The sequence below is a fragment of the Tenebrio molitor genome, chromosome 6, assembly GCF_963966145.1.
Source record: "Tenebrio molitor chromosome 6, icTenMoli1.1, whole genome shotgun sequence".
In the NCBI taxonomy this organism is placed as follows: domain Eukaryota; kingdom Metazoa; phylum Arthropoda; class Insecta; order Coleoptera; family Tenebrionidae; genus Tenebrio; species Tenebrio molitor.
The window spans coordinates 3064803-3088548 of NC_091051.1; the positions used below are offsets into that span (position 1 = coordinate 3064803).

Consider the following 23746-nt stretch of genomic DNA (forward strand, 5'->3'; position numbering starts at 1 on the left):
TTTTCATGACATTTTCTATTACTTATCACAGTGGCAGATAAGTCAATTTGCACCACAATGGTTTTTTGATTTTTGAACAGCGTTTAGGTATCAATATTCAATAATCACTAGAAACGAAACGAATTGATTTTCGTGTGACTGTTTTCAGTGTCACAAAATGCTCTTTATGACACCGTAATAGAAAAACACTGATTTTTCAAATTGTAGATTAAGAACACAAACAACGCAAAAAATGAGGTTAGATCAGCTGATCAATTACTCGTCTTAAAAAAGAGTAAAAACACAGATTTTTTAAACTGCATAATATTATTAAAAACACGCAAAAAGTTAGGTTAGATTTAAACAGCTGACCAGTGATCAGTTGTAATTCGGTGGTGGAAGTCTCCTGTTCTTCGGAGTGGTTCTTCAAGAGGACGTCGACTTTTCCATCGTGCACCAGGATCCCGTTTATGGAGCGCGACACCTGCAGGTCGTTGACGAACAAACCGCTCGTAAAGGACTCTCTGTAGTATCGGCACCAACTTCGACAAGCTTTTCCCAGAGATTTCGCCCCTCACGTCTAAATTCCTTGAAGGGTGTCAAACTTGTAAGTACAAAGAAGTCTTCTCTTCATCCTGCACTTTTGCGAAGATTCTGTCCAACTTCCTCTTTGGAAAATTGTTGATCAACATAACCGGGAGTGTTTTCTTTTCTAATTTGAGAAAGAATCTTCGTCCTAGTGCTGTTTCCTGGTCGTGCATTACAGGAATTAATTCGCCCCCCTCCTCAATTTTTTTAACGCTCGTTCCTGCTCCTTTGGCGCTAAGCCCCTTCTGACGTGCGTTCACGTTGAAAAAACATAAATTAAAGTTTGCCTTTTGGATTGTTTATGGCCGGCTTTTTCGCGAGCTCTGCTTAAGCCAATGAGCGGCGGAATGTCAATAAAGGCGCTCCCCTCGAGACGAAAGTCAATATTGTCGCTGTTCAATTCGTAAGAAGATGGTTTTGGGAAACGTTTAATAATTGACCGAGCTCGCGGAAAAGCCGATTTGTTCGTGGTGGAACAGTCGGCGATCCGTTTTCCGGTGCCAATCCGGAACAGACACGGACTCCTGTCCCGAGGCAATGAGGACAATCAGTCTCTCCCCTGTTCTTATTTCGCCGGAGATATTTGTCTGGCCGGAATCTGCTCTTGTGCAGAGTTGAGACTCATTTCTAGACCGTTTTCATCCGTTCTATTAGTCTAGATTGTAGTCGGTCGGGCGGCACTCTTGTCTTATTGCACACACACAACCCCGACAGACACACACACGCGCACGCCGCTCTGCTTTCTGCTGATTGCTTGGGGTACACAAATTGTGCAATAAGCTTTTTCATTAAATGAATTATGTGTTTTGTTGTTGCGTCGGCGGGTCCGGACTTTTTCCGGTTTTTTCCTTGGCGCGAACCGTAATATATGTGGCCGTGATTCCGTCGCCGGCTCGACCTGAAAGCCTTTCTCCTCCTCGTCCTTCTTGATAAATAAAACCCGCGGAAATCAAAACCACCCCGAAAGCGACAGTAAATAACCAGTTAATTTCGCCTAATGGCCTCAAGTTTGATTTCGATTTTGTGCAGCCAGGGGCCCTCAGATGGCTGGGCCGCAGCGAACGAAATTGCCGGCCTTGCCTTCCAACCCTTTAATCGATGTTTATGAAATGAGGCTTCAGATATTAACGCTATTACAGTCTCAAATTGCTTCTTATCTTATTAAGAGCCATGAACAGCCGCATTAACCGACTAATTCGCTTTTACATTCTAATTAAATTCTAGGCTTGAAACTCTTCTTCTTAGTTTCTTAATGTATTCTGCAATCATGGTGCTAATTTCATCAGCGCATCTCTTATAATCGCCTCTTCAATATTATTTTCACCTTGTTTTTTATCGCCCTCTCCAATTACCAACTCCTTTATCCTTCAAAGGACCCACCGACCGACCCATTACGATCATTATCCACTTTGGAGGTTTGATTTCGGGGCACAATGCCTCGTCACAAGATATGATCTCATCCGGAGACACGTGACTCTAACAGTCATATTCTTTCACGACACGTGACCGACGCGCGCCATCTACGCACTTCGCCCACGTCCGAATTGGGTTTTAATCTAATTTGATGATCCATTGATTCTACAACACCAACCATTCTAGTGGACATTTGCGCCTCCGATTCGTCCCTCCCCTTCATCATCAACCGAAAACATTTCCGCAAAACTAAACAATATTATCGTGAGGAAAGACGACATCAGAGAGGGAAAGAGTGTTTTAATAGATTCATTCGCACCAGTTGAAGTGTTGGGGGTGAGTAAGACAACAAGAACACAACCCCTGCAATATTTTCTGGTGGTATAGGCAACACAATATACACGCGATAACGAGTTGCGCAGCGCCCTCTGTATTGTTTTATTTATGGAAATGTCAACGTAAACAAACAATAATTGTCAAGTGCGAACGTCAAAAACACATGTTTGTGGTGAGACCTGCTGAACCGCCAAACCTGAAAGGTAAAATCATTTTTCATGACTTAATTTGCGACATGTATTCGATGTCACACTCGATACCATCGCGGTTTTGTTTATGTAACTGTCGTTATCAGTTTCGAGGTTATCAAAAAAAGACTTGGACAAAACTAGTTTAATCCATCATTGTATTGTACTTCAATGTACGTCTACACATTCGAAGATAATTAAAAAACACAAAAACAACGTTACAAAAAAAAATCGGCGACAATTATTAAATCCCCTTTCAAATTACATCATTCAGTTTACTTTTTCACCTTTAAAAATCGCCTCTATAACATTGATTTCGTCACGACTCTGCGCAACAATAAAATGCCGATCGACTCCACCCAGAAACTGGTTCAAGTAAACGATCTCCGGAAGAGTGGACCCGGTGACGGTCAACTGGAATCCGGCGATCCCCTCGTACCGGAAGACGAGCAACGGTTCGGTGGGGTTGTCGGTCAAGACGTACAACACCAGCTCGTCGGAGGGCAAAGTCGCAAACTCCACCTGCACCGGAGCGTCAAGCTCCAGACTCTGCCAGGGTAGAAGCGCGCGGGTCGACGGGTCGAATCGCCGAATCTCCACCCTTCCGGAGTAGATGGCGTTGTGGAGGTGTCCCGAAGCTATGGCCAAGTAGTGGAAGCCGTTGTACGAAACTGTGGCGACGCTCTTGGGGTGAGCCTCGAACATAGACTGTTGCATTTCGAAGGCGTTTGTTCGATTATTAAAGCGCCACAACTCTGTGCGGGACTCCTCCCCGCTGGGTTTGCTCACGATGACCAAATACAACGTGTCGACGGTGATCGAAGCGGCCTAAACAGTCGCATTGTCAGTATTGTAGAGGGCGCTCGCGTCCGCTTACCTTGGACGCGACGGTGTCGAGCGTTTGCAACAAGTGGACGCTTTGTCCCTTCGCGCAGAAAATCTTGGGGTTGCAGTCGGAATAGGTGAATAAGGTGCAAGCGGTGTTTGAGGGTAGAGCGAACGAAGTTGTGGATGTTGTGGTGTTGGTATGGATGGTCACTGTATTATCGGCAGAACTCGACACCGGAGCGAACTCTCCCAAACCTTAAACATAGAGATAGTACCGATTTGACCCAATATAAGACTAGTACCGTCGCTCCTTTCCATGTAGAGATATTGTCCCATCAGTACCTGGTCGACGTATACCAAGTGGTCACTTTTAAATGTGAGAGACGCTGAAAACAAAACACTGTATGTGTTGTCATCAAACGACGATATTTACCGTCTTTTGTAAATTGTTCGTCTTGAGGGTTCCAACAGTAGAGGTCCATTTTGACACCGGAGTCTTCTACCAAAACCCCAATTCTGTAGGCGCCATCTATCCACAGTACTTTGCGACTGTTTGATACTCCAGGTATCGTTTGGACAACTTTATAGTGATGGAGAAAGTAGGCTTGTGCTGAAACATCGATCGTCACTTGAATTCTTTTGACATTTCTCTTTACCTCCGATAGAGTCTTCGAGTTTGCCTGCCATGTTCAAGAGTTTGTTGTATTGATCGACTAAATTGTTCAAAGCACCCAAATTCGTCACGTTTGTGATCAATTCAGACATGTTCACCCCCCGGAAGGATTTTTTAACCTCCAAATTGTCAACAGTTATGTTATTGAAGAAGTTGAGACGACTCTTGAAGATGTTGTCTTGATTTTTGTAGGCTTGGTTGTTGATCAACTCGACGATGTCGACACCGTTGAGTCGACCTTTCAGTTTAATTCCTTTAAAAACGACAGGATCGCGAAGAGGTGCTTGTATAATTTTCACCCCTGTGATTTCTTGGGGAACGCTCTTCAACATCACGTTGCCACTGTCGAATCTCAACCCATTTAAGTATCCGTCGAGTCTAGAACACAACAAATCAACCCCACGGACCTAGTACAGGGTGGATCGTAAGTACTGCAACCCGTTTCTGAACGTCGCGCTCTTGAAGCTCTTGGTCCCGGTGATGTTGCTTCCCGTGGTCGTGAGCACCGAATTTTTGAACCACTCCAAAACGTCCACGCTTTGTATCTTCACGTTTTTGTCCAACTTCAAAGACTTGATGCTCAGATTATCGAAATGTTTTGCACCAGTGACCATGTTGACCTTGTCGTATCTCATAACGTCCTTGTCCAGGTCCAGACCGTTCACCAGAAACTCACCGGTCAAGTCTAGAAGAAAATGTAGTCGAACGATCGACGAAAATTCGATTTGTTACTTTGGACGGAGCAATTTTCCAAAAATACGACGCTCTCGAAGACTTGGTCGTGATCGTTCAGCAGCGCGGTGTGGACGAATTCGTCCAGATCGAGTCGATTCACTTCACCACCTAGAGTCATCGCCGGAACTGTGACGTCACTTTCGAAAATCAGATCGCCTTCGAAGGTGAACGTAGCGGTGACGTTTTGGTCTTTCGACTTGCTGAAGTAATTCTCGTGGAGATGGATCAGGCTGATGTTGTCGACGAAACCCTGGCAACAACATTGCAACATTGTGACAGTTGACGGACGATACTTTTGTACTTACCCCAACGGTGACGTCAGTTGTGAAAGTGACGTCTCCGAGTTCGAGTGAACCCGTCAAGACGCTGTCCTCGTCGCCGAACCAAGCCTCGTCGTTGATGGTTTGGACGCCAAGACCGTTGAGGTGAGCGACGTCGGGACCCCTGACGAAAAACGCATCACCTGAAATGCACATTGAGCCAATTTGTGCGACAAGCAATTGTTTCGTACCATCGAGGGTCAGATTCTTGTGGCGCACTTCGCCCCAAGCGAACTTGCAGAACTGTGTGAAATTAAAGTCGTTGACGAATCCGTCGAAACTGGCGGTACCGTTTATCGTGAGGTTAGTCTTGAACGTTTTTTCGTCGAAGAATGTCACTTCGGACTCGGTGTTTGCGAAAATTGCGTTGTCGAAGTCGAGGTTTTCGACGTGTCCGTGCAGAAGGACCGTGTCGTTCGAAATGACGTCCGATTCTAAAACAAACATGAGAGGAGAGTGTTTTCGAGAGGGTCGACAGTACCGAAAGTGACGAAATTGAATTCGAAGGGTTCGTCCAGTTTGACTGAATTCTCGGACAGTTCCCTCACATCGATTCCGTTGATTTGATTCGACGCGATGTAAGCCCCACCGAATATTGTGAGAGTGTTGAAGACTTGTTCGCCTTCAACTGTTCTGCAGCCGTCTTCGTGTGTTTCGTTCTTTCCAAAACTGTGACGGTCGACGCCGTTGAATTCCTTCTCAAAGTACAGATTCTCGATTTTGACGGTGGTGATCTCAAAGGGACCGGCCAGGGCTAGTTCGTCGATCTCGCTCGGTACGTCGAAGCCTTTGTTGACGCTCAATTCAACAGTTGTGAGTTTTTCGCCGAAATATTTGTGACCACGAACCAGACGATCGGTGTCTTTGGTCACGGTGTCGTTCACCATTTCGTCGAAAAACAAGTCGTTGACTAGTCCCTTAACAGTGATCGTCTTCGCCTGGACACTCTCCACGTTGTAGTCGTCATCGATGTAGACAGTTTCGGAATTAGTCCTGTTCGCGTCAGCTTTAACAGTGCTCAGCTTCTTGTTGTCAAAAAGCGTCCTCCTGCTCTCGATTCTGCAATTGAAAAAATACAATCGAGAAACTAAAAACTACCGATGTTACTTCTCCGCTATCAGATTCTTGACGTGGTGCTTGCCGGTGACAATCTGATCACCGTCAACTTTCAGCACTTTATTCTCCAACTCCTCCACTTCCACGTCGTCGATTTTGAGCGCGTTTGTATCCCCCGTGACTGTCAAGTCTCCGGTGAAGGTCTTCGCACCTTTGACGATTTGCGTGTCTTCGCTTCCCGTCACTACAAAACTGCTGACTTCTCTGCCGTTGATTTGATCGACGAAAATCTCGTCGACGTTCAGCTGTTGGGCGAAGTGCAGCCGCGGTTGTATTTCTTTGGCGGTGAGTCGGAGACCGTCGGCTTCGAGTTTCGACAAGGAGTGGGCGCCATCAGGAGTGATCACGTCGTCGGCGCTCACGAGGTTTTCAACTCGCACGTTGCCGGTCACGGTCCTGTCGCCGTCCAGGACGATGCTGTCTTTTAGAGTGACCACGGGGTTCATTCTCTCCATGTCTTCGCTGTTGATGCGGCCTCGGAGGTAGATCGCGCGATGGACTCGCACGTCGTCGAAGATTTTCTCACCGGAAATCTCCTGCTCTTCGGGGTGGTTCTTCAAGAGGACGTCGAGTTTTCCGTCGTGCACCAGGATGCCGTTTATGGAGCGCGTCACCTTCAGGTCGTTCACGAACAAACCGCTCGAAAAGAACAAGTCCGAGTCGATGGAGTACTCGCCGCCGTCGATCGGCACCAACTTCGACAAGGTTTTCCCGGAGATTTCGCCCCTCACGTCTAAATTCGTTCCTCGAAGGGTGTCGAATGTGTACAAAGAAGTGATTCGTTGGTCTCCGGTTTTCCTCAAAGCGTACTTGTCTAGTGTGGGCACGTCGACGTCATTGATGTACCCCCCGATCATCAGATTTTCAACTGTCAAAGTCTCCATAGACTCGACGGTGACGCTACCCTCGTCCCACAATCTCATAGTCGCGAGGTCGTTTCCCTTCAGCGATCTCGCAAAGATTCTGTCCACTGTCACATCTCTCACAACCAAAGGTTTAGAAAACTGTTGATCTCCAGTCCTCATGAGCAAATTTCCGTCGTCTACGACGACCCCATTCAGTGTCCCCCCGATTTCCACCCCATACGAAACTACTTTCCCCACTGTCAAAAACTCGAGAGTCAAATTGTCGTTACGATACACCAAACTGCTCGGATCTTGACGATTGATTGTTGTGGGGGTGAAATCACCCTCGATTTTGATCGACGCAAAATCTACTTCCCCCAATTCGAACCCTTCCTCGATATCCAGAATGTTATCGAGGATCTCCCTCGTTTGGAAACTGTTGATTGTGGTGGCGTTCAAATTATCGAAAAGCGTGAGATTATTGAAGATTATTTGATCGGCCGCGATTCCATCACCGTAATCGATTCCATCCAATAACGAGTTCAACGAAGCGATTCTAGAATTGATTTCTTCGATTTCCGCGTCCTGAAAATTAATTCACACGATTAATCGCAGTAGGTGCAAATGTCAAAATTTGACGTAAGGTGTCACAGCCATCTTTGACATACTCGCAACTCCTGTGATTCTTTTTCGTCGATGTCTGCCCTCTGAGCCTCCCCTAAAACGGCATCGAAGACCTCCGCATTGGTCATCTCGTTGATTTTTTCCAGTCCATCACCGCACCACCCCATCATGTCGTCGTACATCTCGTTCAGGGTGTTTTGGTAAGTGAAATTCAACCGGAACAAGTTACCGACATTACCGTTGTTGTTTTTGTTGGACACAACTGAAACTGTGTCAGTTTCCGATACAAAAAGTACCTCAAGACTCACCTAGTGTTGTAACGTTGCGAAAATCAGCGGAACGAATTGATGTGATACCAGACCCGCGCAGCAACTCTGTTGTTTTTTGGGACACCTCCGTAAACTCCCAACCGTCGTACTGGAAGAATCGCAAACCGTCGAAGCGAGACGAGGCCACAAGAACAAACTCCTGATCAGGACCCTGCAAGTCGTTCGTACAAATCGCTCAAATCTGGGTTTTTACCAACCTGTAGCGGAAGCCACTCCTCGACTCCGTTCAACTGGATGCTCTGGAAAGGGATGAAGTAGTTGTCGACCAATTTGTAAATGATCGAGTCGGTCTCGTAGTTGATGTTGCCGTCGAAGTCTGGAAGTTTGTTGTGAGGTCCAGAAACAAAAAACAAAACAATTACCTTTCTCGTGAGAGTTTGCGACCACAAGAAAAACATCTTTTCTGCGATCGTGCGACAAGCTAAACACTTTTATGTCGTTGCAAGCTCTTGTGAGAATGTTTTGGTACAATTCGAATTTTTCGCCGTGGTAGTCGTATTTGTAGATCTGCGAATAGATTCTGGTTTGGCCTCGGTCGTCTCTGAAATTGGCTATCGCCAGAAAATGCGAATTGTCTGCGGCGAAAGGTGCGACTCTTGTCGCACCTTTGCTGGGGATAATTTGCACCAAATCAAAGTGTCCACCTAGCCATTTGTATATTGGTAGTTCTATTTCGTAATGAATATTTCCGGTTTTATTGGACATAAATTGAGCAACGGACATGTACACATCATTATGAATTCTCCACATAACAATGTCACTTGCATAGTGCATGTCGATGGATTGAATTTTAACCAATCCGAACGCGTCGAATTGATAAATCCCGGATTTATCGTGGAATGTATTTTTGGGAGCGTCGTTCTCGGCCACCGCTATTAACGTGCGGTTTTTTGCGGCGACAGTGGCGAGTTTGACACCGTTCACCACCGCCACTCGAGACTCTTCGACGAAAGCTTCATCCTGAAAAGCTCGATTCATCGGTTGATTCACCCCAAATAATTGCGTTACCGCGAATTTGTACACGACCAAACTGTTGGCGTTGTTTTTGGGGGTGGGGCTCTCCAGAGCGGCGGCGAACCACCGCGAACCTTGTCTGAAGAGGGTGATGTCCACGGGAAAGCGCGCGGGGATCGTAGCGCATTTTTCGACGCCGTTGAGCAGATAGATTCCTAAAAAATGACGGTTTTATTTTTGCAGAGATGGAAGACAAGATAAGGAAGAATCTTGAGGTGCAGCTCTCGGAGGTCGAGACGCTCCAGTCGATGTACAACCCGGGGGAGCTGCGAGTGGAAGACTTGAACGTGCTGGCCGACGTGCACGCCTTCGTCGAGGGGCGTGCCCCAGAGCTTCCGGCTTATCTGGACCTGACCGTGAACCTCCTGGTGGACCAGCACAAGTTCGAGTTGTGCATCAACTTGTCGCACGAGTATCCGGACGTCGAGCCGGATCTGTTCGTGCGCAACCACAAACTGAACAAGCAGCAACACGCCGCGCTCAACAAGGACTTGGGGGATTACGTGGCAGGAGTGAGCAGAGGCGAGCCGTGCATCTTCTCGGCGATCTCTTGGCTGCAAGACAACGCCCAGAACTACGTCGTTTCGGAGGAGGTCGAGGAGAGGATCGAGAAGGACGAGGCGCTGGTTCGGTACTGGATCTACTCGCATCACATCTACAGCAAGTCGAAGAGGCGCGAGATTGTCGACTTGGCCCAGAAGATGAACATCACGGGGTTCTGCATGCCCGGAAAGCCCGGAATAATCTGCGTGGAGGGCACGACGAGTGACTGCAACGAGTGGTGGCAAACCATCAAAGCGATGAACTGGAAACGGATTTTTTGTAAGATAAGCGAGCAGTGTCAGGACTCCGGTGACGGCTTCCTAAAGTTTCGAACGTTCGAGGAGAGAGTGTTTCAGAACAGTAGTATTAAGTGCACCCACATGAACATGGGGGAGCTGTACAAGTTCCTAGACGAGCACGACTGCGGATACATATTCAAAGATATTTTCGGGGTCGAGGTCAAACCCGGTCCGCTGTGATCTGTACATACTTACTTACCTTTTGTAAATGTCTGTAATAAACTGCGTTTTTTCTTGCGACTTTTTTCTTCCCGCATAACCAGACCCACGAAATTGTCGATCTGTCGCTCAACAAACTGTCTAGATCGATCGCTCAGATCCGACTCAACTGAAACTTTTTTAGTAGATTTTTCAAGGTATAGCAGAGGGACTTACTTAACAATTTGGGATGGGCTTGCAAATTCTCGAAAAAGTTGCCTGAGAGCACCTCCATTTTCGTCGCGTGCAAAAAGTAAAACCCCGCGATTAACACGCCGACCTGGAGCAACATTTTAACACACCACACACGTGTAGGACAAGGGGATTGAGATTTTTTGCACAGCTGATAAGTTTTTGTGAGAGGTAACAAAAACCATCCAAAAAATGTAAACATTTATTAACGCCGAACGATTTTACCTAATTGTGGCAAACTGTTGAAATTCTACTGTAGAAAAAGTGAGAAAATTATCAATGGCCATGCCTTGTTTCTCAATGGGGCTGTAAATCTTGATCTGCCGCATGTGGGTATCGCGGCCGTTTTGGTGGTTACTAGTCACGGCAATTTGAATCATGAACACTCTAATTGGCTTGTCTCTGATATCTTTTATGGGGATGTGGACCCACCCCGTCGGCTCTGTCAGCATGACAACTTCGATCTCCTGCAGGTCGTTAAAATGGCTCCCCACCCGGATCGAGATGCGACTAGGGGTGTAGCTCTCATCCAGCTTGTAATCCGTGTAAATGTAAATGTCGCTGACCGTGGTTTTTCGCTGGAATTGAACGTTGACGAGGTGGGGCAACTGTCCGTCGGACTGCCAGTACGTGTCATCACGGTCATCCCTCAATTGGTCGACTCCAAACCCTGAAAGCGCTGATTAGAATGAGTTGGGCCGACATAACCTCAAAATACCTGGCTTGCACGACGACAAACTCCAAATCGCCTGCGAGCCCACCTCGCGAACTGTCCCGCTGCGCTCGCTTTTAATGGGGTCCACCTCTATGGACGGTTTTGAGGCCATTTTAAACATTAATCCGGATTAGAATTCAAAATTTGTAAACAAATCGACCTGTCATACCGACGGAGCGACAGAGATAGAAATCTGTACGGAGTACCAACTTTCACTCTCAACCAACCCCTAATTTTTTAATTTTTGCGAGGTTTAGCAACAAATCAAAGTGGGAAGTGTCACTTTGGAACGACTAATGGGTTTCAAAATTTAAGTGGAATTTTTCAATTTGAAAAAATGTAAACAACTTCTATTGGTAACAACACATCCGTTGGCGCCATGTTTCAAGTGTGAAATTCGCAAAACAGCCCCACTCTCTTTTCTTGCAAAAATTACCGCAATAACGACCATCAGGTGAGACTTGACGCTCATCAACAATCTTATCGATGTTCAAATTAGAATATTTGCAAATAGAATACGTTCAAGCGCGCGTCCACTTGGGGGAACCACTCACGTGAACCCGATCCCTCCAAAAACCACTCTAAAATGGATCAACATTTCTGTAAGATACCCCGATCGATTACTTTACAACTTTTAACATTTCTCCCAGCCTCGGCACAGCGATTTGCCCTCCACCTTTACAAAAACAATCATCTCGAAAACTTCTCAATCGAAAAAGAAGTTGCCAGATTAATTTTCTACCAAGAGTTCAAAAAAGAGTACGACGTGAGACGCAACTTCGGCTGCGTGTTTTCCGAAGGCCTCCATCTACTAAAAGCGCAGAAGAACCACGCCATCATTTGCTACAAACAAAACAATCTGATCAAACTTCTGCAAAAGGAACGCAAAATAATGGGTAGATATTGCATCGCTCGTGCGTTTCTTGTCGTTTTTTCACGACAAAACTGCAGAAGAGGCACCGAGAGCGGCGAAGCGGTCCACGATGATTTGTCAGAGCTTGTCTTTCAACATCAACAAGAAAAACGAAGAGGAAGCTTTGTCTCGTGATGAATGCAAATTGTGCGGGGTCAAATTCGAAAATGACGAAGATTTTGAAGAGCACGTCACTACTGATGGACACTCGTTCTTTGAAAACTTTAATAAAGCTCGTAAGTAGTGGTTGTTTGGTGTGGTAAGTTTACGAGGGGTTAGCGAAACATCCACTACTACTAGCGCCCCCTGCATCCAACTGGAACAAATTGAATTTATCCGATCCTGTCGCAAAACAACTCTTCATTTCAAGAAGACACTCTGTATTAGAAACCATCGTCCAGGCTGTACAGAGTGTCCCACTCTTTCAGTTTTTTGCACCACTAGTAGCGTACTATTTCATGAAAATGTGTCACTCCCACTCGCTGGAAGTCACCACTCACCTCTTACCATAGACATGCGCATGCGTCAGACTCACCGAACAAGAACTATTCCAAGAAGCAGATAAGATAGCAGAGACGTGAAGCAATGAAGGAAACGTTTTTTACACGACTTGTAATTTTTTCGATGATTGTGTTTTATCTGTCACGTTTTGAAAAAATGTAAACGAGGTGGAAACAGTCTAGGATTAGGATTAGTGGGTTAGACTAAGTAAAAAATGAATACGAAGGGTGAGTCATATTTGCTGGTCCTCTCTGGTTGAACTTTATGCGCCAAATGAGTGATAAACGTCTAGTAATAAGCGATAATAGTGATCTTTATGCACCAAATGAGTGATAAGCGATAATATGATAGTGATCAGCGCCTCACAGTCATGTTTTTACGTCCATCACTTCCTGTAGTTCTGTCCATTCGTAGTCGTGTAGTGTACAAAAAAAAAATGCTTGAAGGTGACGTCTTTCGTTTATTACGTCTCAACAGTGCGAGTGCTTCCTGTTTTCACAATTTTTTGCTTTGTAGTGAAGTTACCGTCGAAAACTTGGGAACTTAAGTTCACAATCGACAACTCCCCGGTCTTCAACAACATTATATTGCGCAAAAACGTCCCAAAGACTTTGCATTTTGGGGTGAAAAACGTATCGAACGAGATTGTCCAAGTGTTGACGGTCCAGATCCAACAGAGCACTCCCGACGTCCAGTTCAATCCAGTAGTACCGTACAATCTCCCTCCGTCAATCTTGATGCAACACGATCTCAAAGTGTGTTGCAAAACCGAAGGAATACTCTATTTTCCCATTTTGATCTTTGCACAAATCGGCGACAGATCTAGACAGTTCGCGGTCGAATTGGTAAGTCCTTCAGTTGTTGTTCCTTGTGTTGAGAAGACCTTCCAGGTGTTCCACACGCACGATGAGTCCTTGGACGATTTGCATCCGGTCGCACCATTCAAGAGGACCACTAGAGCTGTTCTGAAAGAACGCATAGAGACCGTCGACAGAGGACAACGCGCCAACTTGTACGTTTTCCAGCGGTCCAGAAAGACACTTGATGGTGTTTTGTTTGCAGATATCGCGGGCCACCACCTGCTGTGGCCTTGAAACAGTACAAACTCCCGGCGAAGATTTCGGTGGTGTTGAACACCGGCTTGAGACAGTTCAGCGGAATGCCGGACGCCCACCGGCACCAGTTGGAGAGTATGAAGAAGTTGTTGGACGTCGAGGACAAGAAGCACTGTTTGAGCTGCGCCAACTACACGAAAATGCTTGACCTTTTGCTCTTCATCGAGGAGCACCAGATGTGCAAAGACATCCGAGACTACGACAGAGAGGACATGGTGCTGAAGAGGACACCAGGAGGTCGCTTGTTGGAGCTGGAGGTACCAGACTTGGCGGAGCATCGACCATCGGTGATGGTGAACGACTCGGTCTTCGTCAGAGAGTCCAAACAAAGCGGGACTCTCTTCGAGGGATACGTCCACGAGGTCAGAGAAGCTTCGGTGTTGTTGAAGTTTTCCAACCGGTTAGGTAGTGCAAAGACTTGTTGCGAAAAAGTCTAATCGAGAGTTTAGTTTCTTCAAGGCGGTCTTCTCTCCCGGGAAGAAGTTCTACGTCAACTTCAGCTTCAACCGCTACCCTTTGAAAGTTGAGCACCAGGCGGTGGAGTTCACCAGGGTGGACAACATAGGTCATCTCCTGTTCCCCAAAAGTGTGGGGAGGAACCCGATCGCGGAGGTCGCGTTGGAGTGGTTCAATCGCGACATCGTCAACAACCCCGAGCAGCAGCAAGCCGTGCGTGCCATATTGCAGAAAACTGCAATGCCGGCGCCGTATCTGGTTTTTGGGCCACCCGGTACCGGCAAGACCATGACGATCGTCGAGGCCGTCAAGCAGATCCACAAGAACACCAAAAGGAACGTGTTGGTTTGCACGCCGACTAACAGCGCCGCCAACGAGGTGACGCGGCGATTGGTCGACACGATCTCGGAGGCGGATTTGCTGAGATTCGCCGCCTCCAGTGTGCCCCGCACCGCTGGGTTCGTCTCCATCGAGAAGTACACCAATTACAAGGAGGGCCAGTACAGTCCGTGGGAGGCGACCAACTTCGACAAGTACAGAGTCGTGGTGAGTACTCTGGTGTCCGCAGCGCGACTGGTCAACGGGGGATGCCCCCGGGACCTCTTCAGCTACGTCTTCATCGACGAGAGCGGCCAAGCCACCGAGACCCAGTCGCTGATACCGATCGCCCGGATTTTGTCCAAGTCCGGGTGCATAAACGGACAGATCGTCTTGGCGGGGGACCCCCGACAGCTGGGCCCCGTGATACACTCCCCGCTAGCTAAGGAGTACGGTTTCGGTAAGTCGCTGGAGTAGTGTGTCAGGAGTGACGCTTCTTTCAGAGATTTCGATGCTGGAGCGTCTGATGGACAGATGCGAGGCCTACAAGAAAGACTCCAACAACAAGTACAACCCCAGAGCTTTGACCAAGCTCCTGAAGAACTACAGGTCGCATCCGGTGATCATGCACCAGCCTAACGTGATGTTCTACGACGGCGAGCTCCTCCCAGCGGGGGACAGCGACATACACGAGGCTGTCAACTGGGAGGCTCTCCCCAACCCCAAATTCCCCATGGTTTTTCACGGCGTCGTCGGGATAGAACAGCGCGAGAAAACCTCGCCGAGTTTCTTCAACATACAAGAAATACAAGTGGTGTCCCAGTATTTGGACAAACTGATAGGCCACAAGATGCAGAACGTCGTGGTGAAGGAAGAACACGTGGGGATCGTCACTCCGTACAAGAAACAAGCAGACAAGATTCGACGGCTTTGCACGAAGAAGAGATACAGCGAGGACCTCCTGGTAGGGAGCGTCGAGCAGTTCCAAGGACAGGAGAGACTGGTCATCATCATCTCAACGGTCAGGTCCAAATGCGACTTCTTGAACTTCGACCACAAGTTTCATTTGGGATTTTTGGACAACCCAAAGGTACCACTTGAGATTGTTTGGTAGCGCGTGACGCGGTGGGTTTTAGCGTTTCAACGTGGCAGTAACACGTGCCAAGGCTTTGCTGATCATCGTCGGCAATCCGAACATACTCCAGTACGACAAGTACTGGAAGGAGTTGATTCGCTACTGCAAGGAGAACAACGCCACCACCGGAGTCAAGGTTGAGTTCAAGGACGACGTCGATGAGTCGCTGAGTGACGCCCAGAACATGTCGCTGCTCAGTAATTAGGTGAGGTTTAGGAGGAAATGGGACTGATTGAGTGTTTTTCAGCCAATAACGATCCAGAGGAAGGGTGCAGCTTCACTCACTCCTAAGAGAATGTATAGTATATTTTTTCCTGGTAGGCGGTTGCGCGCGCCATTTACAAAATCCTCCAATGGAATGCGACCTCCTTATTGGCTACTCCATTCCACTAACCAATAGGGAGGTCGCATTTCGTTGCAGGATTTTGTAAATGGCGCGCGCAACCGCCTACCAGGAAAAAATATACTGTCGTTACGGATGTTGTCGCACAAATGTATTACTCTACTTTGTCAAGTTTTTAACATTTTATAAATGTCGGAATATAAATTAATTTATTGTTATCACTGTAAAATGTGAGTTTTATTGCGACCCCCAAAAATTGAAAAATTATCCAAGCGTAGTTTTTGAATTTGGCGCCACTTGCGACTACGCCATTGCTGGGCGGTAGCGACGCTGCGTTTGCGAGCAGTGGAACAGGAGAACGTTGAATTTTAAGATTTGTTGCGTAATCTGTGCTTCACGGTGTCACCAAAGACGAGGTAAGGTAATTATTTTCTTTTGTTGAAAAAAGACAGTCCTGACAACATTGAAAAAAACACCAAAAATGTCTGTTAGGTAATCTCTGTTAATCCGATTTTGAAATTGAAAATTTTGTTGGTATTTTATTAAGTACGAGTGTGAGACAGTGCATGCTTGTAGGGGTTGCAGTGGCCGTGATGGAGGAACCCCAGAAGAGCTCGGCCGCCATCGGAATCGGTGTCGGGAGCTCGACACTCCGCATTTCGTACTGTTCCAACGCAACAGTTCGAATGTTGAAAAATAAAGAGGGTGAAGGTGTGACTTTCAGGGGAGAACTTTTGTACGATGCAGCCGCGGGGGTGCGCCTCCTGCAGAAAATCAAACGTCATTGCGTCACGCTGTTGCAGCAAACATTCGATCGCGCAATAATCGCAGTTCCGGCACACTTCACTTCCACTCAGCGAAATAACATCTCGATAAATGCAACAGCAGCAGGATTTGCGTTTGTGACGATCATTGACAACGCAATCGCCGCGACCTTGACCTACTCCTGTCACCTACCAGTCGCCCCCTTTGGCCATTTCCTGGTGTTCACCCTCGACGAGTCCTCCTGCAGCGCCGCCCTCGTCAGGAAAAGCGCCGCTTGGGACGTGGTGAACACGGAAGTCGACGCGCACCTCACAAGCGGACACTTCGACGACGTCGTCGACCGCTACGTCTGGAGTATAGTGTTGCACGATCGCAGCCGTGCGTGTTTCGGGAGTGTTAGGAGGAAATGCGAGGCGGCGACGAGGATGTTGTCCACTGTGGCGACGACGACGATCGTGATCGACGATTTCGCTGACGATGTTTACGAGATTCCGCTGTCTCGGAAGAAGTTTGAGGCGCTCGCGGACGTCTTGTTCGAGAGAGCGTTGGGGGTGGTGGATCGGTGTGTGAAGAAGTCGGGGGTGGGGAGAGAGGCGGTGGAGCATGTGGTGCTGGTGGGGGCGGCTACTCGCACCCCGAAAATAGAGAAGATGCTGGCGGGTTACTTCAACAGGAGTATCAGCAGGTTTGTTGATCCGGAGGGGTGCGTAGCTTATGGAGCTGCGTTATTCGCCGCCGCCATGGGGGTGGCGAAATGATGTTCGGGTCTCCAGATCTGGTTACCCATCTTGAGATAGCGAACAACCACGTCTTCTTCAATTTTAAAATTTGCTTTTGTTTTTCTTTTATTGTATGTATTTTTTATTTTTTACATATTTTACATGTATTTACTATACATATAGACCATGGTTTTTTTTTGTGGTAAACAATTAATTAGTGACACATGGAAATTGGTCAAGCGGACAAATCAAAACAAACACCATTAAAATATAATTATTAATTATGTATAAAATCCATGGACAGGCTAGGTGGTACTAGAAGGAATGCTTGAAATATGGCCCCCATTTAAAAGAGCTAAAATGTCTGAAAATCCATTTAAAAAAGCAGCTAGTACTTGATTGTTGCATTTTAACACTTACCTCGTCGAAATGATTTTTTTCTGTGGTAGTACCGGAAAAGGCAAATACTTCAAAATTGAAGAATTGTTTTCACTGCCGGCGAAAATACACAAAAACACTAACATTCTCGTAAACGGTAAGCGCAGTTCTTCGACGAAGTCTGAGTCGAAATTGGTTTTGATTACAAATCAGAATGACCAACAGCAAGAGAAATTGTATTTGAACCGCGTGTAAAGGCATGCTGGAGAAATTTGAAACAAAATTCTAACAGTACGACTTTTTGTACCATTCCTATCCGATTTCTTTGCCAACGTTGGGTAAAAAAAGTGTGCAAAGAAAAGACTTGTTTAAAAAACATGACTTTATTGGTTATAAATATGGTGCAAATATCTGTGGTACTACTTTTCTAAAGCAGCGTTGTCGACTCCACTTTCAAGATTTCTCTTTGACTGCTTCTTTTTACCAAAACTCTCTACAACATAATTGTGAACATGATACAACCATTGGGACAAAACACGTACCAAGTAAAATTTTTTCTATCACTACCATGGGAGATTCGGTCATCAGTATCAACAAATACGAGATTCCCGCACTGAACCACAGAAGGCCCCAAAAAGAGTACGCCTACAAAAAAAAATTCAGATACAAATGAAAGCTAGGTACTTCCTGGTACCAACCACGTTAATGTTACTGAAATAACCTGGGCGTTTTTTATCGTAAGTAATCATGTACAATATTGTCACGTGAATCAGGTAGACAGTGTAGGTAAATCTGTTAAGTACTTGGTAGATAGGGAGTGAGAGTACCCAGTTGATAGGACCTGAAAACGGTTTTGTGGGTTTTGATTTTTTTGGATTTTTTTTCACCTCCGTAGTCGTTGGTACAAGCTAGAATGATCCAAGAAATAGCGAGAGACCAAACAGGTCGTACCAGTGCTATGTAGAACGCATTTCCCCAACGATCGTACTCTTCGTCACGTAGAGAATTGAACCCTCCTAGCACACAAGTGAGCATCGTCCCTAAACACACTCCCCATATTATCCAAACCACAGTTTTGTTCAGTTTTAGTCTGAATTCCTTTTGTTTCAATTTGTAAATGTAGTACCCCAAGATAACACCGATGAACCATGAGGGGCATCTTGTATGGGTTCGATAGTAGTAGTAATTTTCATAATTTTTAATGTTTCTAAAAGTACCAGCTAGTACCATGCTTATTAACAAGACTGGTACTCACCCATAGAAATTTGATGGAATTGCATTCAAATCATTCGCCCACGCGACATAAAACGAAACTCCAACAAACCCTAGTACGCAAAGTACTAAAAATGAGAGACAAGCTCGAGGGTACTTCCACAGCGGGCACAGTAGAAGTGGTGATATCAAGTAGAGTTGAAAGTCAATACTGAGGTACCACGATTCTATGACACACTGAAAATATTTAAGAATAAAAAAAATACTTAGTTTTATGTGTACCATGTGGGTAACGTTGACATAATTTTGAACGTAGAGCAACGCCGACCACCAATTGTTAGAGCAAGGTTGTTGAAGACTCTGATCGACGAGTGGCCACTTTGGCCCCGAACCCATGTACTTCAAGAGAGTAGCGCTCACGAGTACCACGATTGCAAACGGTGCTGTTAATCTGTTAATTGAACGTAAACAAAAATATTTATTTTGAAGAATTCATCACCTGAGATATCTGTGCACATAATATTGGAATAGATTGAAACGAACATTTTTGCACTTGGCTTTCAAGAAACCGTACGACATTAGGGCGCTCCCTATCGTGAAAAAGGTGTCTACGGAGAGAGTAGCATTAAATATAAACATGCTGTACCAGGTGTCTGTCCAATCTATTAAATGTTTCGTGTTGGTAATGGAAGAGTCCCTTTGGGATATAAATGTATGCCCATAAACAATCCACACCATGCTGAGCCATTTAAGACCATTGAGGCAAGGGAGTTGGTCAGGCGTCGGAGTGGTCATTTTGAACAATTTTATACTGTTGGTGTAGGCTGAGAAGGCCTTGACAAGCATAGCGCAAGATTCTAGAAGAACTGTCAGTTGGAAAAATTTAGAATTGGTAGTGGTACTCACTGTGTGCATAGAATATGCAAAATATGTCGTATAGAGTCGAGAGAACGACCATTGATAATAACAAAGCTAAAATCGCTCTGGAAGAAAATAGATAGAAATGGTACCACTTGGTGGTGCGCTACGTACAAGGTTACTATGGCGCCATTGGTCAGTGGAGGGTTCACTTCCTTGACAGTTTGGCAAAGCAAATCCGAAAACCTAACACCCACCTCGTTTCCGATGACATACGTTAGTAGAAAATTCCCCACGAGATTGGCGTCGTCAGTGGTGCATCCACCGGGTAGACACAGAGCCCAGGGAAACTTCGCTAATAATACTACCCGATCAGTACCGAATTTGTCGAGAGAAATAATCTCCCACACCTGGAAAAATGACTCTTAAATATCACTCACAATGACACAAGACTAGTACATTTTGATGAACTGAAGAGGTGGTGTTCTTGACGGCGAGTGACCCTAGGCAGTACTTGCCGAGAATTACCCCCGTTTTAGTACTAGCTTCGATGTTGACACATTGCTGGAAGTCTCCCATTTCGCCGAAATTCAATGACCACAATCCAGACGGAATCTTCGAAGTGGCGTCCATCACTATGCAAGAATTGATAAACAAAACTTTACCGCAACGGTACTTACTTTGCAGGGCCCAGGAGTACTGGTCTATGGTGAAGTTGGAAAAAAACTCATCGAACTGCAGTTGGCAGTCTCGTGTGAGGGACAATTGCGAGGCATTAATGACTCTGATGACTGATTGTTGAATCTTGGTACTATACGCACTTAGGCTTGTTAGTACCAAAACTAAAACTAGTACCGCTTTCTGCATTTAGATGTCTTGTATAAATCACAAATGTGTCTAGTTCTATGTGGAGCCAGGGGAAGTACTCACTCGTGTTGTAAAAATACGATAAACACTGGAACCTTGGGGTTAACCTTAACTTGACGATAAGTAGTGTAAAGGTATGCCGTTTTATCAATTTTCTATAATAATAGTTCAATTATTTTTATAGTGGCAATTGTTGGAATGTGCGTCACTTGCCAACTTCAAATCAAAATATTTTCATAGGTAGTACCGAGAACTGTAGATTTTGGAATAAAGACGAAACAAATTATTGTCTTCAGAATCAGCAAAATATTCACTATGTGTGTAAAAGAAAGACCTGTTTGCAAAACATGATTTTATTAATTATAACATTAATTATCAGACTACTATCTGTGGTACTACTTTTCGAAGGCAGCCTTATCCACCCCATGTTCAATATCTCTCTTAGGCTGCTTCTTTTTACCAAAACTTCCTAAAAGACAAATATAAAAATGGTGTCACCATTGGGACAAAACAAGTACCAAATAAAATTGTTTCTATTACTGAGATCGGAGATTCGGTCATCAATACCAACAAATACGAGATTCCCCCACTGAACCACAGAATACCCCAAAAATCGTACGCCTGCAACGTTTTGCAGGTAAAAATGAAAGCAACTAGCTGATACTAACCATGTTAAAGCCACTGAAATAATCTGGGCGTTTCTTATCGTAAGTAATCATATACAAGATTGTCAGGTGAGTCAGGTAGATACTGTAGGTAAATTTGTTAAGTACTTGGTAGATGGGGAGTGACAGTACCCAATTGACAGGACCTGAAAACAGTTTTGTTGGTTTTGGTTTTTTGTTGTGTTTGTTTTTTCACCTCCGTAATCGTTGGTACAAGCTAAAATGACCCAAGAAACAGCAAGAGACCAAACAGGTCGTACCAGTGCTATGTGGATCGCGTTACCCCATCGGTCGTACTCTTCTCCACGTAAAGTACCGTACCCTCCTAGCGAACAAGCGAGCATCGTTCCTAAACACACCCCCCATATTATCCAAACCATGGTTTTGTTCAATTTTAGTTTGAATTCGTCTTGTTTCAATTTGAAAATATAGTACCCCAAGATGAGTCCGATGAACCATGGGGCGCATCTTGTATGCGTTAGAAAGTAGTAGAGATTTTCGTAATTGCTGACGTTTCTAAAAGTACTGGGTTGTACTGTGACTGTTAACAAGACTGGTACTTACCCATAGAAGTTTGTTAGAATTGCACTCAAATCATTCACCCAGGCCACATAAAATGAAACTCCAACAAACCCTAGTACGCAGAGTACTAAAAATGTGAGACAAATTCTAGGGTACTTCCACAGGGCGTACAATAAAACTGGTGATATCAAGTAGAGTTGGAAATCTATATTGAGATACCAGGATTGTCCCACACACTGAAAATATTTAAGAGTCAAAAAAATTACTGATTTTTCATGTTCACCATAGCGGTAACGTTGACGTAATTTTGAACGTAGAGCAACGCCGACCACCAATTGTTAGCGCAAGGTTGTTGAAGACTCTGATCAACGAGAGGCCACTTTGGCCCCGAACCCATGTATTTCAAAAGAGTTGCGCTCACGAGTACCACGATTGCAAAGGGTGCGGTTAATCTGTTATTCGAACGTAAACAAAAAATATTTGTCTTCTAGATCTAATTACCTGAGATATCTGTGCAGATAATATTGGAATAGATTGAAACGAATATTTTTGCACTTGGCTTTCATGAAACCGTACGAGATTAGGACGCTTCCTATCGTGAAAAAGGTGTCAACGGAGAGAGTACCACTAAGTATAAACGTGCTGTACAAGTTGTTTGACCATTCTATTAAATATTTCGTGTTGGTAATGGAAGAGTGCCTTTGGGATGTAAATATGTGCCCATAAACAATCCACACCATGCTGAGGCATTTAAGACCATCGAGACAGGGGAGTTGGTCAGGTGTCGGGGTGGTAATTTTGAACAGCTTTCTACTGTTGGTGTAGGCTGAAAAGCCCTTGACGAGGAGAGGGCAAGATGCTAGAAGAGGTGTCAGTTGACACAAAAATTTAGAATTGGTAGTGGTAGGTACTCACTGTGCCCATAGAATATGCAAAATATGTCGTATAGAGTCGAGAGTACGACCATTGATAATAACAAAGCTAAAATCGCTCTGGAAGAAAATAGATAGAAATGGTACCACTTGGTGGTGCGCTACGTACAAGGTTACTATGGCGCTATTGGTCAGTGTAGGGTTCACTTCCTTGACAGTTTGGCAGAGCAAATCGGAAAACCTAACACTCACTTCTTCTCCGACGACATTCGCCAATAGAAAATCCCCCACGAGATCGGCGTCGTCAGTGGTGCATTCATTAGGTAGGCACAGAGCCCAGAGAAGTCTCGCTGGTAACATCGCGCGATCAGTACCGAATTTGTCGAGAGAAATAATTTCCAACATCTGGAATTTGACTGTTAAATGACATTCGCAATGATCCAAACTTGGTACTTCTTGGTTCTTGACGACGAGATCTCCTAGGCAGTACTTGCCGAGAATTGCCCCCGTTTTGGTACTAGCTTCGATATTGACGCATTGCTCAAAGTCTCCCATTTCGCCGAAATTCAATGACCACAATCCAGACGGAATCTTCGAAGTGGCGTCGACCACTATGCAAGAATTGATAAACAAAACTTTACTGCAACGGTACTTACTTTGCAGGGCCCAGGAGTACTGGTCTATGGTGAAGTTGGAAAAAAACTCGTCGAATTGCAAGTGACATTTTTGTGTGAGGGACAATTGTGACACATTAAGGCTACTAATGATTGATTGTTGTATCTTGGTACTATACGCACTTGTACTTGTTAGTACCAAAACTAGAATTAGTACCGCTTTCTGCATTTCGATGTCTCCACTAAATCACAAGCGCGTCTAATTCTCAATGGTGCATAAACACTGGTACCTTGGGGTTAACCTTAACTTGGCAATAAGTAATGTAAATGTATTTTATTATGGCAATTGTTGGAATTTATAAGACACTTGACCCATTTATTGAAATATTTTTATAGTTAGTACCGAAAACTGTAGATTTTTGAATATGAGAAACGTGAAAGCGAAACAAATTATTTGCACAATCAACAAAATATGTCACTCTTGTCTAATTTCTTTTATAAAACTAGGTCAACAAATGTGTAAAGGAAAGACTTGTTTACAAAAAATGATTTTATTAA

The 23746-nt window shown here is 45.2% G+C and overlaps 7 protein-coding genes across 15 annotated transcripts; 3 read left to right on the plus strand and 4 right to left on the minus strand.

Moving 5' to 3' along the window:
- Positions 1 to 364: 364 nt before the first annotated feature.
- Positions 365 to 10066, plus strand: LOC138134306 (RWD domain-containing protein 2A). Of its 3 annotated transcripts, none has more exons than XM_069052503.1 (2): positions 365 to 586; positions 9172 to 10066. In XM_069052503.1, the coding sequence occupies exon 2, from the start codon at positions 9174 to 9176 to the stop codon at positions 10008 to 10010; it is 837 nt and encodes a 278-aa protein (XP_068908604.1). In that variant the 5' UTR covers positions 365 to 586; positions 9172 to 9173; the 3' UTR covers positions 10011 to 10066. The 3 variants fall into 3 exon arrangements, with proteins under 3 accessions (XP_068908604.1, XP_068908603.1, XP_068908605.1); XM_069052502.1 differs by lacking the exon at positions 365 to 586 and adding an exon at positions 2382 to 2519; XM_069052504.1 differs by lacking the exon at positions 365 to 586 and adding an exon at positions 3059 to 3194.
- Positions 2644 to 10422, minus strand: clos (closca). 4 transcript variants are annotated; one of them, XM_069052496.1, is made up of 18 exons: positions 10206 to 10422; positions 10030 to 10158; positions 8983 to 9143; positions 8337 to 8934; positions 8172 to 8290; positions 7954 to 8125; positions 7690 to 7907; positions 6168 to 7606; positions 5542 to 6119; positions 5252 to 5494; positions 5046 to 5203; positions 4738 to 4990; positions 4438 to 4690; positions 3989 to 4383; positions 3766 to 3942; positions 3635 to 3718; positions 3382 to 3587; positions 2644 to 3332 (listed from the first exon to the last, which is right to left on the minus strand). In XM_069052496.1, the coding sequence occupies exons 1-18, from the start codon at positions 10420 to 10422 to the stop codon at positions 2775 to 2777; spliced, it is 5958 nt and encodes a 1985-aa protein (XP_068908597.1). In that variant the 3' UTR covers positions 2644 to 2774. The 4 variants fall into 4 exon arrangements, with proteins under 4 accessions (XP_068908597.1, XP_068908595.1, XP_068908594.1 ...); XM_069052494.1 differs by having other exon boundaries at positions 5046 to 5494; XM_069052493.1 differs by having other exon boundaries at positions 8337 to 9143.
- Positions 10410 to 11129, minus strand: APC10 (anaphase-promoting complex subunit 10). The gene is made up of 2 exons (XM_069052507.1): positions 10939 to 11129; positions 10410 to 10890 (listed from the first exon to the last, which is right to left on the minus strand). The coding sequence occupies exons 1-2, from the start codon at positions 11054 to 11056 to the stop codon at positions 10442 to 10444; spliced, it is 567 nt and encodes a 188-aa protein (XP_068908608.1). The 5' UTR covers positions 11057 to 11129; the 3' UTR covers positions 10410 to 10441.
- Positions 11130 to 11192: 63 nt separating this feature from the next.
- LOC138134304 (putative helicase MOV-10) lies at positions 11193 to 15945 on the plus strand. Of its 4 annotated transcripts, none has more exons than XM_069052497.1 (11): positions 11193 to 11389; positions 11435 to 11537; positions 11586 to 11831; positions 11887 to 12084; positions 12866 to 13194; positions 13240 to 13361; positions 13412 to 13864; positions 13914 to 14698; positions 14742 to 15328; positions 15375 to 15570; positions 15621 to 15945. In XM_069052497.1, the coding sequence occupies exons 2-11, from the start codon at positions 11522 to 11524 to the stop codon at positions 15662 to 15664; spliced, it is 2976 nt and encodes a 991-aa protein (XP_068908598.1). In that variant the 5' UTR covers positions 11193 to 11389; positions 11435 to 11521; the 3' UTR covers positions 15665 to 15945. The 4 variants fall into 4 exon arrangements, with proteins under 4 accessions (XP_068908598.1, XP_068908599.1, XP_068908601.1 ...); XM_069052498.1 differs by having other exon boundaries at positions 11450 to 11537; XM_069052500.1 differs by lacking the exons at positions 11193 to 11389; positions 11435 to 11537; positions 11586 to 11831; positions 11887 to 12084 and adding an exon at positions 12111 to 12576.
- An 81-nt stretch (positions 15946 to 16026) lies between these two features.
- LOC138134305 (uncharacterized) lies at positions 16027 to 17381 on the plus strand. The gene is made up of 2 exons (XM_069052501.1): positions 16027 to 16132; positions 16293 to 17381. The coding sequence occupies exon 2, from the start codon at positions 16310 to 16312 to the stop codon at positions 17237 to 17239; it is 930 nt and encodes a 309-aa protein (XP_068908602.1). The 5' UTR covers positions 16027 to 16132; positions 16293 to 16309; the 3' UTR covers positions 17240 to 17381.
- Positions 17382 to 17482: 101 nt separating this feature from the next.
- On the minus strand, positions 17483 to 20277 carry LOC138134310 (nose resistant to fluoxetine protein 6-like). Its single transcript, XM_069052509.1, has 11 exons — positions 20108 to 20277; positions 19823 to 20058; positions 19697 to 19773; positions 19290 to 19647; positions 19073 to 19241; positions 18834 to 19027; positions 18466 to 18785; positions 18277 to 18419; positions 18121 to 18223; positions 17621 to 18071; positions 17483 to 17564 (listed from the first exon to the last, which is right to left on the minus strand). The coding sequence occupies exons 1-10, from the start codon at positions 20225 to 20227 to the stop codon at positions 17998 to 18000; spliced, it is 1794 nt and encodes a 597-aa protein (XP_068908610.1). The 5' UTR covers positions 20228 to 20277; the 3' UTR covers positions 17483 to 17564; positions 17621 to 17997.
- Positions 20278 to 20888: 611 nt separating this feature from the next.
- Positions 20889 to 23454, minus strand: LOC138133007 (nose resistant to fluoxetine protein 6-like). Its single transcript, XM_069050782.1, has 10 exons — positions 23028 to 23454; positions 22744 to 22979; positions 22618 to 22694; positions 22204 to 22561; positions 21986 to 22154; positions 21745 to 21938; positions 21377 to 21696; positions 21184 to 21326; positions 21034 to 21136; positions 20889 to 20984 (listed from the first exon to the last, which is right to left on the minus strand). Exons 1-10 carry the CDS (start codon positions 23415 to 23417, stop codon positions 20911 to 20913), a joined length of 2064 nt encoding a protein of 687 aa, XP_068906883.1. The 5' UTR covers positions 23418 to 23454; the 3' UTR covers positions 20889 to 20910.
- Positions 23455 to 23746: the final 292 nt, after the last annotated feature.

Coding starts and splice junctions, on each gene's coding strand:
- APC10 (XM_069052507.1), bottom strand. CDS start 11,056: ATGTTTAAAATGGCCTCAAAACCGTCCATAGAGGTGGACCCCATTAAA. Junction 10,891..10,938: donor TTTGTCGTCGTGCAAGCCAG/GTATTTTGAGGT, acceptor CAGCGCTTTCAG/GGTTTGGAGTCGACCAATTG.
- LOC138133007 (XM_069050782.1), bottom strand. CDS start 23,417: ATGCAGAAAGCGGTACTAATTCTAGTTTTGGTACTAACAAGTACAAGT. Junction 22,155..22,203: donor TATCTGCACAGATATCTCAG/GTAATTAGATCT, acceptor TTCGAATAACAG/ATTAACCGCACCCTTTGCAA. Junction 21,327..21,376: donor TTGTACCAACGATTACGGAG/GTGAAAAAACAA, acceptor AACTGTTTTCAG/GTCCTGTCAATTGGGTACTG.
- LOC138134310 (XM_069052509.1), bottom strand. CDS start 20,227: ATGGGAGACTTCCAGCAATGTGTCAACATCGAAGCTAGTACTAAAACG. Junction 19,648..19,696: donor TTGCATATTCTATGCACACA/GTGAGTACCACT, acceptor CAGTTCTTCTAG/AATCTTGCGCTATGCTTGTC. Junction 18,072..18,120: donor GATAGAAAAAATTTTACTTG/GTACGTGTTTTG, acceptor ATTATGTTGTAG/AGAGTTTTGGTAAAAAGAAG.
- LOC138134306 (XM_069052502.1), top strand. CDS start 2,480: ATGTTTGTGGTGAGACCTGCTGAACCGCCAAACCTGAAAG. Junction 2,520..9,171: donor TGAACCGCCAAACCTGAAAG/GTAAAATCATTT, acceptor TTATTTTTGCAG/AGATGGAAGACAAGATAAGG.
- LOC138134304 (XM_069052497.1), top strand. Junction 13,362..13,411: donor AGAGGACAACGCGCCAACTT/GTACGTTTTCCA, acceptor TTTTGTTTGCAG/ATATCGCGGGCCACCACCTG. Junction 15,571..15,620: donor CCAGAACATGTCGCTGCTCA/GTAATTAGGTGA, acceptor AGTGTTTTTCAG/CCAATAACGATCCAGAGGAA.
- LOC138134305 (XM_069052501.1), top strand. CDS start 16,310: ATGGAGGAACCCCAGAAGAGCTCGGCCGCCATCGGAATCGGTGTCGGG.
- clos (XM_069052492.1), bottom strand. CDS start 10,422: ATGTTTACATTTTTTGGATGGTTTTTGTTACCTCTCACAAAAACTTAT. Junction 7,607..7,689: donor AAGAATCACAGGAGTTGCGA/GTATGTCAAAGA, acceptor ATTAATTTTCAG/GACGCGGAAATCGAAGAAAT. Junction 3,943..3,988: donor ACTCGAAGACTCTATCGGAG/GTAAAGAGAAAT, acceptor TCGATGTTTCAG/CACAAGCCTACTTTCTCCAT.